General features: G+C 34.3%; 2 protein-coding genes across 2 annotated transcripts in view; one reads left to right on the top strand and one right to left on the bottom strand.

Annotated features, from left to right (window-relative positions):
- nudC (nuclear distribution C, dynein complex regulator) overlaps positions 1-1,235 on the bottom strand; it is a 287,264-nt gene extending 286,029 nt beyond the window's left edge. Inside the window, exons 1-3 of the mRNA XM_072527543.1 lie at positions 1,039-1,235; positions 907-984; positions 476-850 (exon numbers count right to left, since the gene is read on the bottom strand). Coding sequence (XP_072383644.1) covers positions 476-850; positions 907-984; positions 1,039-1,122 — 537 coding nt within the window. The 5' untranslated portion in view covers positions 1,123-1,235. The remainder of the gene's footprint in view (positions 1-475; positions 851-906; positions 985-1,038) is intronic.
- Positions 1,236-1,467: 232 nt separating this feature from the next.
- Positions 1,468-13,613, top strand: part of mahj (LisH and WD40 domain-containing protein mahjong) — a 32,545-nt gene continuing 20,399 nt past the window's right edge. The window contains 14 exon segments of the mRNA XM_072527542.1: positions 1,468-1,839; positions 2,083-2,233; positions 3,757-3,894; positions 5,111-5,399; positions 5,492-5,562; positions 5,643-5,720; positions 5,782-6,011; positions 6,126-6,324; positions 6,577-6,713; positions 6,773-6,911; positions 7,723-7,932; positions 8,194-8,473; positions 11,645-11,754; positions 12,234-12,516. Of these exon segments, the coding sequence (XP_072383643.1) occupies positions 1,727-1,839; positions 2,083-2,233; positions 3,757-3,894; positions 5,111-5,399; positions 5,492-5,562; positions 5,643-5,720; positions 5,782-6,011; positions 6,126-6,324; positions 6,577-6,713; positions 6,773-6,911; positions 7,723-7,932; positions 8,194-8,473; positions 11,645-11,754; positions 12,234-12,516 (2,428 nt within the window). The 5' untranslated portion in view covers positions 1,468-1,726.

Raw genomic sequence — 13,613 nt, 5'->3', positions numbered from 1 at the left:
ACATTCAGACAAATGAAGTTTAGAAGTTAAAAGGTTGGTACTTCTATATCTGTTGGTGGAGTTATCTATATCGCAGATCCATACTTATTGTATAGTATAATAGGATTTTACTTATGATATTTATATATAATTTGTTTAGAAGGTTTGTGAATAATCTTTACTAATCATTAAATTGATTTAAAAAAACTGAAAATAATAGAGATGCTAGAAAGAAACTGTTTTAAATTATAGCAATGACATCATTAATGTCATCAGTATCTGTGATATCAATTTTATCAGCAGCAAAACAATTTGTTTTTGTCATGGATTCTAGATATAAGCCAGAGGTGAACAAATAAACTAGAAACATCTTCAGAGTTTTCAAATGTCCAAAAGTACTACCTCACAAGTGATGACATACATACAGTTTTATTAGATAAAATTTTGGTCTTTTAGAAACAATTTGCAACATATTAACGTTAAATAAAAAACTTACCTCAATATCTCCTAAGGTTTGTGTCCACTTGTACTTCTCTAGATCACATCCATTTCCTGTGTTAGGCAGTATCTTGCCTTTCTCAGATTCATCCTCATCTTCTTCTACTTTTTTAGTCGCAGCTGCAGCTTCTGAACCATTTGAAGAACTTTCAGCGTTAACAGAAGTGTTTAACTTAGCATTTATCTCAGCCTGAATCCTTTCAGCTTCTTCATCAGTCAATTCAGTGATTTGAGCAGGCTTAACAACTTCAGCTTCTGCCTTTTTGGCAGCAGCTGCTTTTTTTCGAGCTTCTTGTTCACGCTTTTCTTTTAGTTCCTCCTCGTGCTTTGACCTGCTTAACTTTTCGTATTTTTTGAAAGTGTCCATCACCAACTGTCAAATCAAAGTAGAACGTTACAGGACGAAAATATAACACAAATAGATCTTACCTTTTCCCATTCTCCTTCCTTGGCGCCAATGAAAAAGTCGGTTTTTCTACTCAAAAAATTTACAAACGTATCCAGAAGCTAAAAACATTTTTGTTAAGCATTTTTGAGGTTAACTTTCTAGATATTTCTTACCTGTGTTGGTCCCTGAGGATGATATTGAGCTACAGATAAAAATAAAGTATCAAATTGTTCAGTGTCACTACCGTCACCACTCATTTTGTGTACTTTTTGTTAAAAATTCGAAAATATTCAAAAACAACCGGGGAAAATATTATCATACGCAATTCTAGCAAAAACACGCGGCTTGAACTGTCAGTGTCACTGTCACAAGTATCAACTACACGCCTGACAACTTAAATACTAGGTAACCATGGATACTGATTTATTCACTATGAAAAGTAGTTCTTCAAAACAATGTAATTAATTACAATTTTATCATGATTTTCAAAAATATTTTTGCCTAACTGCTAATTTTATACTTATTATATGTATTATATTGCAGTTTTATACTTATTTTTAACCGTTTATGGATCGCAATGGTTATTTTTGTCTTTCTTGTTTTAGGCTGTTGGCAGCCATTAAGAGAAGTATTAGAAAAAGAAATGGGGAAGTGTATTTGTAGTATAATCACATTTCTTTTAAATGTAGACATTTATTGACTTAATTTGGGAGGTTTAAGTGTAACTCTTTTGTGTTTTTGGGGTGTTGTCTTAGTGTTTGCAGTTTTTGAAATATTTCGTCATAAAAACAGAATCTCGAAAAAAGTTAGGTTAAGCAAAACTACCTCATGCTTTTACGAAAATAGTAAAGATTTAACACCATGGCATCAAATAATACCAGCTCAGCTGTGATGAGTGAGCTCTCCCTCGTCATAAAAAAATGGGAGGACGAGCAACACCAACATATGTATGATCCAGTCCCAACTTTGACCAGGTAGGATTCCCAAAAGTAGCCCTCAATTTTCGTGCAATTTACTTACTAAACTCACTGGGTACTGAAAATATCTCGTAAGAATATGAATATGAAGGGAACATTTTGAAAATTTACTTAAATACTAAAATAACAGTACAAATCATAAGAGTTTTTGTTTTTATCAATTTTGATAGACTGACATTATATGGCGTCTGAAAATATAATGAGTAATCATACAACAATTGATTTTATTTATCTTTGCAGGTTGGCAGAAATAGTAGAAGTAGAGACTGAAAATTACTTAAAGATGGATCCAGATCCTTTTGATGAACGCCATCCTTCACGAATAGATCCTCAATGCCTTTTAGGTCAAGTTTTAAAAGCGATTTTTAAGAAAGATAATTTTAGTAGCAAAGTAAGTAAAGCAATACAATGAATCATGGTGAAAAATATTCTTTTGTATTAAATGACTTGAGAATAAACCACAAAATGATAAAATTTAGCAATATTCCATTATTACAATAAAAAAATTGTTAATTAGGTCCAAACGTAAATTTTTTGGGTGTAGCTAGAAAAATATAAAAAGTATATTTATAACCTGAGCAAAAAATTGACTATCAATTGTTTTGTTGTTTAATGGTGTAAAAGTATATGTTTGTATGTGTACTAGTATTAAATATATAATAGTGGACTTGAAAAATTCAAAATTTATACCATAAGTCAATTTTCCTATCATTTCTGTGTATATTATGCATTATTGACACATGTATTAAATGTTTCTCTTGAATTAAATACACAACAAAGAGCACTCAATGTTGTTCTTTTCACAAGAAACCATATTTTGTATAAAAGCTAGTAAAGAACAAAGTTATATGTAGTGCACATATTGTTGACACAAGGAAGTCAAAGCACAGTTTTTTGTTCAGTAACTGACCAACATGTTTAGAGAAGAAAACACATAAAACTGTGTGCAAACACATGTTTGCATTATTTGTTTTTGCATTATATGTTTGTATTGCATTATAACCAAACCACTTGGGCGTAAAATTTGTCTTGCACTATTTCTTAATTTTTTTATAATTCCTTATTTTTATCCAGTTGGTGTCAAGCAATTGGGCAATTTCTATGTAAGAATCCATTTTTTAATACTATTTTTACTATTGCCATTCTTTGGCTACCACAAATTTCTTCAGTTGGTACACAATTTCTTCACAATTAAGGTACATATTTCTTCAGTAGTCCTCTGCTTTTTGGAAACTTTGCCACCTTCAGACATGGTTTATTAAGTTTCCAAAACAACAGTGAATTTGATATACAATTCATATTCAGAATATTGAGGCAACAATGATAAACAAAACATAACTTCCACTAAACATATTCGAGTTAAAAAATAGGTAGAAACTCTTTGATATTACCACTTCTGAAAAAAAAACTACAACTGTTTGAAAACACGTGATTTTTCAAAAAGTTGCAGATTTGTTTTATTCTATACAAGTTTGTGTTTTGTTTTTATTTTGTCTGTTTAGTGGAAAACTGCAATAGGGTTCACTTAGGGCTCAATTGTAGAGGGCTATTTTGGACTAAAAAGCTCTACAACTAATAGGTAATATGTAATAATATAAATATTTTATTAAGTCTAGTATTTCTACCTGATTTTACTTCTTACTTTCTTCTCTTCTGCTTAGATGTGTATATCTTTTTCATTCTCAAATAGTTTTATAATAAATGCTACATGTAATTACCATTTTATTTGGTAAAATGTATTTCTTTTGGGATATATAAATGTTTCATATTTTTCTAACAATATTTAAATAACATTGTCTGATCTGGGCATCAAAATGTCAAATACTGATTAATTTATTTTATGGTTTATGTTTTATTCCCCAGAGATATGTATATCACCAAGAAATGGTTTAAAATAACACTTTTATGTTTCAGCTTATTAACGATTACCTTCGAGATACATATTATTCCAGAAATGGGGTTAGTGGCAGAGATGTTGATCAGTTGAACATTGCTGCATGTAGGTTATTGCTGGATATCATGCCAGGATTAGATACTACTGCAGTATACCAGGTAAAGAAATAAAAATTTTATTAGATTAAGTTATTATCATAGGCAATATTTATATTAACACAACAATGCAACATGCTGTGGTTATATAAGCTTCAGTCATTTTAGCTGATATTTTTGAACCCTAAAAACTATTCAAGGAAATCTTCTTGACAACTCTAAATAAGATAATATGGGCTTGATTCAGCTGTTTTTTCATTGAAGAAGGTACATCAACTTTAAGACAATACTCCTGGAATAGGTACATCATTCATACAAGATAATTTCTTTTTTTATATATATAAAAAACGTTGTTACTACTTCATGTTAAATATTTAATTCATTTGTCATAATGATCTTTATAAAAAAAGTGACTTTTGACTATTGAATTATTAGAATTTGTTGCAGCTGCAACTTCTTTTAAAGTAGATATTTCATGTTGGAAAAGCAAACCAAAATTCTGTGCTAGTCATCAAAAAAGCACCTCTCTGGAGCTCAGTAGATGATGAAGAAAGTGACAAAAATGTCTACTTGGATATGGACCACTGTAAATTTACTTAAAACTAATACCAGCGAAACCAAGGATAAAAAGAGACCTCAGGAGAATACCATTACCTAACTACAAAAGAAGTCACTAAAAAAAACCAATTAACTGTAACAAGCAGACTAGGTCATATATTGAATGTCACAAAAGTATCCAGGAAGGCTGTGGCTCAAAGTTAGATGAGACCGAAGAAAACCCTTCTGCAGTTCCATAAAATATAATTAACACTGAGTTAATCAATATAAAAAAATGGACTACTGATGTTACGAAAACTATAGAGGGCCTCTGAAACGGAGCAGATGTAGATGTACTCTACCTCAATAACAGGACCAGTCACTCTCACCTGCATCCTCGAGAAAGGGATTGATGAAGCAATTACCAAGTTGGAAAATTGATTGTTGAAAAATCGGAATATCGGGGTGAGCACACAAATTCTAGTCTACATGGTTGAGATCTACAAAACATTGAGGTCTGCTCATGGCTGGATACACCATTTTTTCAATTTTCACACAATGCCTTGTTTCAAACTTTATTGCGCAACTCTGATTTGACTTTTGGACCTCAAACTTTATACTGACACTTCATATCATCTTGTGATATAGTCAATAATATTCCTAAAAATGAATCATCTTATAAACATGATTTTTGTTTTTCCCTAATGTATGTTTTCAATCTATTTTTCCAAATGTTTTACAGCCTGAATCAGATAGTCTTATCCAGCGTCTAATAAAATGGGTAATGAACTCCGTTGAGCCCCTCCAAAGTTATGCCACAGGTCTTCTCGGAGCCGCTATGGAAATACCAGAAATAGCAGCTCGGTTCAGGGAGCAGAATGCAAAATTAGTGCCCCTTTTACTGCAGAGACTTAGAAGATTAAAAACCAGTTCCGGATTTGTTCTACCCACTAGCAGACCTTTCGCCCATCTGTCTGCGATGAGGTCACCGCCTTATAGAGGAGATGGAAGGATTATGATGACAGTACGAAGTAAGTATCTAAAAAATATAGTTTGTACAAGGTAATGTCCCTTATAAAACCGTTTTTGTGAGACATTACAAAATATATTTATATATTTTTAGCTAGAGAAAATGGTATTTATTCAGCAGAGAATTCACAGACTGGAAGTCCTTCCACTGCAAGAGAATCAACAGTAAGTCATATTCATTTTATTTTAATCTGACATAAACTAATTTAATACTTCACTTTTTATCAATTTTTTTTTACTTATAGGATCTAGAAAATGACAGGAAAAGGAAAAAGAGTGCAGAAACACAAACACCTGTAAACATACGAAACGACATTTTAGAGGTAGTTGCTTTATCTTATATATTAAATTTACTATTATTACTTTACACTGTTATAATTCCAGACCACCGATCCTGAATTAATACCTCCTGCGAAAAAACGACAACGCGTAGAGAGATCTAATTCAACAACTGATCAATTTCCAGAGCCAGTATACCTGGGAAGTCCACAAAAATCCAGTAGCCTCTTTGCTGAAACCAGCAACTCTTCCTGGGCGGAACTGGAAAGTTTTATGATAGGCACACTTCAAATTTTCCCGCCAAACCTTGCCACAAGACAAATACTAATATTGAGGTGAGTGAATAGTGAATATTTACATAAAAAATTATTTCAACTTATTGTTAATTAAGTAATTTTTGTCGTTGGTGCTATTTGTGATAAAAGCATGGAAATTTGTTTTCTTTATAGATATTTGACATCTATAGGAGACCAACAAGAATTCCTAAGTCATGTCTTCGAACACGACGCCTTAGAATTAATATTATGTTACGTCAATGTCAGAGGTACCAAAGAAGCACGACTTGCATTTGAAGCCTTAAAGTACCTTTCAGCCCTGCTCTGTCACAAGAAGTTTTCCATAGAATTTATCCAGTGTAAAGGGCTGGAGGTAAGTGTATTTTTGAAAAGTAGTTATTTATAATAAGCATGTTGCTTATCTTTAGAGATACCGCAATTTTTTTTTAAATACATAGCTTAAATGACTACATTTGCAATTTTGTGGATGTATGTTTTATCCATCATCACGTAAGGAGGCAAGAACTGCTGTGCATTACACTGAAACAAGTGCAAAAAACGTTCTGAATCATGTATGTTCACACTTAGCCTATTCTTAATATTTGCCATTTTTTTTTTATTTCAGATAGTACTAGAAAACATTCCTCGCCCTTCCATAGCAGCCACAGGTGTATCGATGTGTTTTTACTACTTGGGTTACTGTGAGGAAGCCATGGAAAGGGTGTGTTTGTTGCCAAAACACGTCATTAGCCATTTAGTCAAGTAAGTAGTGGTTTAAAACAGTGCAAGTGGATATTTTTCTAATTTCGAACATGTTTTAGGTACGCTCTTTGGTTGTTAGAATGTGCTCATGACTCGGGAAGGTGCCAATCGATCATGTTCTTTGGTTTGACGTTCCAATTTAAAGTTATCGTGGATGAGTTCGATCTACAGGATGGATTGAGGAAACTGCATAATGTGGTAAGTGTTTACTAATTATATAAACATAAAAGTAGCATTTTCTTAAAACTGACACACTAGCTTAATCATTATTCATTATATCCTGGATAATTAGTTGCAATCAGACCAGTAGTTACATACACAGCTGAGACAATGTGCCTGATAGATAAAGATGAAGAAAGATTAAGAATATTCGAAAGGAAAATCCTCAGAAGATTTATTATGGGCTCGATAAGAATGGAAAACGAAGAAAGGAGTAGAAGAATGAACCATGAAATAAGAGACATAATGAAGGGAGAAGATATAGTTAGATTTATGAAAGCGTAGAAACTGAGATGTCTGAGACTTACAGAGGTCACCAGATGAAAGCCAGAAACTGAAAACCAAGGGGAAAACTGAAAGTGAGAAACTAGAGAGACTATGCACAGGTCGAAATAGGTGGAAGAAAATGTTACAAAGAAAATACACAAGAAGAATGTGAAGTGATTCACAGCAATAAGCGAATCAAAGGGCTCTGCTTTGAGTAAGAAGGGCAAACATTCCATCAGGAATGAAAGGTCTCGATGATGATGATGATGATGAAGTTGAAAACGATTCAAACTCGCCCGTAAGATGTTCCCCTACGCCGAGAAGACTAAACCTAGTCACTAAAACATCGTTGAAGCTGTGAACAGGTTCAGTTATCCAAACAATTTAGTGATTTAAGTTTTTTATAACTCAGAAAATAGCCGGACTTGGAGATTTTAGAGTCTATAAATCTACAAATTTATTTTTGTATACATATTATTTATTCCAGTTCATAGAACCTTAACATGAATACTTTTTGTTGTAGATCGCTACGTTGCCAATTTTACATCCAGATTCCGATAGGGGATTATTAAATGAAGAAGTAGAAATATCTTATCGACAAATCGTAAGACACGTTTGTGTGGCTTATCGTAGATACCTAGAAGTCCATTTATACCAAAAAGTAGAGTCGATCAGACGGTCGCAGTTGAGACCAAACGAAAGACTGGCAACAACGCTTCAACCATCATTTAAGGTAAGGGAATCACATTCTTAGATAAAGTTTACTGCAAAGATTTATCAGTCAATCAAAATCTTCCTATATACCTTCTTATTGGTACAACTAAATTTACCTATCGATAATAAATTACAGTCTATTTTTTTTGTATTTAAATAGTAAGTTCTTAGTATAAGTTTGAAACATTATTTGGTAAAAAATTTTATTTTGGGGTTTAATCTTTTACAAATACATGTATAATAAGTCAGCAGGTTTGGTTAATATATGCTAATCTTTTAGGCTTGCAAATCATCCCCTGAAGAAATCCAACAACAGATCGACATGTTGTTTCAAATCATGCCATACAGAAGCCACTGGCACCCCGTCGATCAGCTGTTAAAACTCGGTGGCATCACATTACTTTTGAAAATTATAGCATTTGCCTATGAGTGGAACTATAGCGGACGAGCTGAGACTGTTAGGAGTGCTCTAGACGTTTTGGCAATATCTTGCGTGATGCCCAAAGTTCAGGTGTTGTTTTGTGACAGGGTGGACTTGCCAGAAGAAACTTTAACTGTCGGTAAGTATTGAAATCAATTTATACAGTGTAACTTTAAACTTAACAAAAACAACTGTTCGAAAACTATGTGTTTGTCTAAATATATACACAACATAATATTTCTTACAGATTTCATAGTTGTGTCATCAAAAAGTACTGTTTTTATTAATAGATAAGTTTTTTGTTAAGTTGAAATACTTTGCACTACTTGAATTGTTAGAAATTTAAAATTGTACTAATTATTCGTTCCCACCTTTATTTTTGACGGTGTCAGCCATATTAAATTATGAATTTCCAGTTTCATCAATTAATGTTTTTTTAATGTCAACTATTATTTTCTTTTGTATCAGTTCTATAGTGTGCTTCATTTAGTACACTATAATTACTATAAGTATAGTATAAAAATAGCTAAACTTTGACCTCGTCCCAATTTCGGTAATTTGCCTGTCTTACTCGCTGACTCTTACTCATTCTAGATGTCTTTAGCGCTGTCTCTTTTTCTCGTTTTTTCTTCCCACTCTTTTTCGTTTTATATCTCATTTCAGCTATAAATTTGATCCCGTTTTATCTTTCCTTGCATTTTCTTTTTTATTGCCTTTCCTTTTCGTTATCCAATTCTTCCTCACTGTGTCTAACTCTTTCTCGCTCTCTATATTTCTCAACATAACTCTCCTTTCTAATAATTTCTTTCCCTTGCTTGCCATCTCTCTTTTCCCGCTGTTTTCCTCCATTTCTCGCTGTTATCCTCCCTTTCTCGCTGTTTCTCTTCATCTCTCGTTGTCCCTTTCTCTCGCTCTCTGTGATTCTTTATTTCTCGCTCTCTATTTCTTACCATCTCTTTATATTGCCGTCTCTCTCTTTCTGGAAGTCTCTTCTTTTTTCCTGTCGTCTTTCTCTTTTTCCTGTCGTCTTTCTCTTTTTTGCTGTCGTCTCTCTTTTGCTATCGTCTCTCTTTTGCTGTATAGGTTTTTCCTCCTAGTCATTTAACTCGTTTATCTTTCTTTATCTCTCATGTCTCTCATGGTTTTTTGGTACTATATCGCCCTCTTTCTTTATTGCCGTTTTTCTATTTTTCTCCCTATCTCTTTTCCTGTTGTCTCCCTTCCTTCTCGGAATCTCTCATATTTTTGCGATCTCTTTTCTGTGGTTTTCTCTTTATTTTCGTTTCGTAAGACTCCCTTTCGCGCCCTTTTTCTCCAACTTTTTCGTTTTATACCTTATTCTGATACCTTATACTGAACAAAAGAAACAACAATAATGGACCATGGTTCAGAAAATAAATAAAAGAGAAATGTAAAGAGAAACGAGAGGCCTACACGAAGTACAAAACATCAAATACTCCAGAATCCCGAGACACCTATTATAGAAGAATACGAAATGAAACAAAGCAGTTGGTCAGAAGAACAAAAAATTAACACTGGGAACAGTTTACAAAAAGGATGGACAGTTACTTCTACGTTACACAAAAATTAATATGGAGAGAAACCTACGGAAAGAAATGGCAGAATTGAAGGAATACAATAACATACCAGCAAACGAATGTGAAAGATACCTGACGGAACTGTTTAAAGGAAAGGAAAATAATAATCAACAGAATAACGTACCTGAATTAAGACATGCAATAGAAATCAGTTTTCAGGAAGTAGAGATAGCCATGAATTCACTCAAAAATAGAAAGTCACCAGGACCAAACGGAATTACCAACGAGCTCCTAAAATACGGAGGAGAAAGTATAACTCTAGAGATGACAAAACTTATACAACACCTAATATTGCACTGCAAGATACTAGACGCAGCATAATGATACCAATGTTCAAGAAAGGAGATAAAGAAGACCCCAACGATTATAGAGGTATAAATCTACTGAACACCGCACTTAAACTTACCACAAAAGTCCTAACTAACAAAATCAAGAAACTAACAACTTTATCAGATGAACACCAAGGATTCAGATCCGGAAGATCCTGCCTAGACGCCGTATTTGTACTAAGACAAATTACAGAAAAGGCCATCGAGTACAATAAACCAGCATATCTATGTTTTATAGACCTGACAGAGGCTTTCGATCGCATCCAAGTCGAAGACGTCTTACACCTACTGTATAAAAGAATCATACCAATCAATATTATACAAACCATCGAAAACATGCACTTCCATAATCGAATACAGGCAAAGATACAGAATGGGGAACAAAGAAATCCAAATATTATAGTATGCAGGCGACGCCGCATTAATCACTGAGACAGAAGACTAGCTCCAAAGATTAACACACATCTTCAATACAACAGCCAAGAAATACAATATGATTATAATAGTATAATAGTCTCCCGTTTTATACCGCTCGCGGCTTTGGGAGGATAGCAGGGTAGTCTGCTATATCTAGGGCCTACGGTATACAAGGAAGGCAACATGGCCAGTGCTACGCTTCAACCGCCTATTATTACCCCTGGTTTTACCCAAGGTACTCATTTTATTCAGGCTGAGTCGACCTGGGGCCTATAGACATTTTTAAAAATGTCTAGTTGTTCTTGCCGGCGGTAGGATTCGAACTCCGGACCACCGGCATGCGAGGCAAGCATCCTACCGCTTGCGCTACGCAGGCCCTATGTGATAGCAGCCCTAATATGATTATATCAGCAGAAAAAACCAAATGTATGACAACATCTAAATACCCAATACGATGTAACGGAAACAGGAGTGGAACGAACACATTAGTAGAATGGCAGAGGATAGGATAGTACGAATAGCACGAGATAAGTCACCAAATGGACGAAGAAGTATTGGCAGACCAAGAAAATGATGGTGCGATAATTTAAACAATTTAGGAGGCTAATATTGAAGAAGAAAGAGGCTTTAAAGCCTACATACAAGAAGGAAGAAGAAGAAGAACTTTATTCTAGCTGTATTTTTATCCCACTGTATCTTTCTTTGTGTCAGCCTTTTCTTTTTGTTGTCTCCATTTTTCCCGCTCCCTTTAACTCTCCCTTTCGCTCTCACATTTGTTTTATAATAGATTGTGGAATTTTCTTTTAAATTTGGTCTATCAGCATTATCTTCACTGATGTTTAAGAAGCATGTTGTATGCCATAAACTCGAATTGATCTTTAAACATTATGAAATTGTTACAGACGCAAATGGTCGAAAATGTACAGAGATTATTTTTACTTTGTTTCAACAATCCTGAATTTTTAGGTATTAACATCATATTGGGCGCTGCAGAAGGCGAGATTGTTGCAGACGCCGATGTGCAAAAAGCTGCATTGAGGGTTATAGGAAACTGCGTCTGTGCTCCAATAAGTAGGGTAAGTTTCTCAGATATTGTTATTAGTTTACCAAATTTACCAGCTGCTTTGGAAGAAGGTGTTACTGGACAAAAAAATCCCGGACAGTATTTTTTGTGCTCAAAATATTAGTTTATACCTAAGCTAAAATGTGATTGAAAAAAGCTTCTAAAAAAGTCATGATAACTCTATTTTACCACAGCATAGTTCCAGTTGGATAACGAGATAATCAGTAGCTTAATTTTTTTATGGAAAAATTTAAACAGCATTAGCAGACAAAAAGCCCTGTGTTAGTTCCGCTATATGGATTGAAAAGTCCAAAAAAAATTGACGTGGAAGAACCTCTACTGAAACATTTAATTTTTCTTAGTGTAATGTATTTTGCTATATAATACTAAACTGTACATTACTATTTTTGTATTATTGCTTATATTCTCGAAATTTCTTACATACCGTTCATAAATAAAATGCTTATTTACTAAAATTACAATTTGGTATAGGTTGGCGGTTCAGTGGCTCGATTTTCTTCGGGCGCAACGAGCTCTCCGAACAAAAAATTGAAATACAAGAGTTCCGAGGATCTTATCCAGAAAGTATGGGATTGCGTGCGTTCCAACAGTGGTATAATGGTGCTTCTTCAGTTGATGCAAGTTAAAACGCCCATAACAGACGCCGACTGCATCAGAACGCTAGCGTGTAAGGCTTTGGCAGGTCTGGCCAGATCGGAAACGGTGAGGCAGATAGTATCCAAGTTGCCTTTGTTTACAAGTGGACAATTGCAAAGTAAGTACTTCAGTTAATTTAATGTTAAATGATTTGGTGTTGTATTTAAGTCAAAGACAATTTACTATATCTGCAGTTTGATGTGAATATTATTGGTAGAATGTGGAAAGCTTATTATTATTTATATTTATATTATTTAATATTTTTTTAAAGATCCTTTATATAGGTTTTATAGCATGATTTTATATATAAATAAAAGAAAATTTTATCGCTGTGAAATCCTTCTTACTAGTTCATTGATCTACGTAGGAAAAAATTGAGTAGCACAGCCAGACAGCAATGTTTTTAGTGCCAACTTTTTTTTGACGCTGGAGTATAAACCTGTATATATTTAAACCTACTAGAGATCCTTCTTCTTCTTCTACGGTACTACAGAGCCTAAATCGAGCCTTGGCCTCCTCAACTTTTTTGCCTCCACCCATGCTTGTCTGTGGCTGATCTTCTCCATACACGGACTCCTAAAAGGCCTTGTGCGTCTCTGTTTACTGTGTCTTCCCAGCGCTTTCTTGGCTTTCCAACTGGTCTCTTTCCCTGCATTCTAGCATTCAGTGCTCTTTCTGGTAGCCTATCCTCTCCCATTCTTATCACATGTCCGTTCCATTGCAATTTTTGTATTCTAATGAAGTCTGGCAGTGGTGCCTCCTTATAAAGTTGATAAAGCTCGTTGTTGTATCGACTTCTGAAGATTCCGTTTTCCCTCACAGGTCCTAGTATTCTCCTCGGTACTTTCCTTCGTCTTTCAGAACCCATGCTTCACTGCCATAGCATGCTATTGGTCGAATTAAGGTTTTATAGATTCTCATCTTTGTATTTCGGTGGACATTTTTAGACCGGAATATATGGGAGAGGGCAGATATATGCTAGAGATCCGTTTCCGCTATTGGGGAACCGTCTCTTGCCGTCTTTACTACTCTATTTGTTGTCATTCGGCTTAAATGATCGTTCCATTCTACTCTTCTATTTCTTACCCAGTTCTTGATGTTCCCACCTTGCATCTACGTCGTATATCTGTACTTCTAGCTCTGTCCCACAGTGTCTTACCATCAATTTTTCTGTTTTCATCTCTGCTCTTTCTAACATCCTTTTTGTCCTGTCGG

The sequence above is a fragment of the Diabrotica undecimpunctata genome, chromosome 3 (genome assembly GCF_040954645.1).
Source record: "Diabrotica undecimpunctata isolate CICGRU chromosome 3, icDiaUnde3, whole genome shotgun sequence".
Lineage (NCBI taxonomy): Eukaryota > Metazoa > Arthropoda > Insecta > Coleoptera > Chrysomelidae > Diabrotica > Diabrotica undecimpunctata.
Note: the sequence above shows the minus strand (reverse complement) of the source record. Positions and strands in the feature narration are given on the sequence as shown.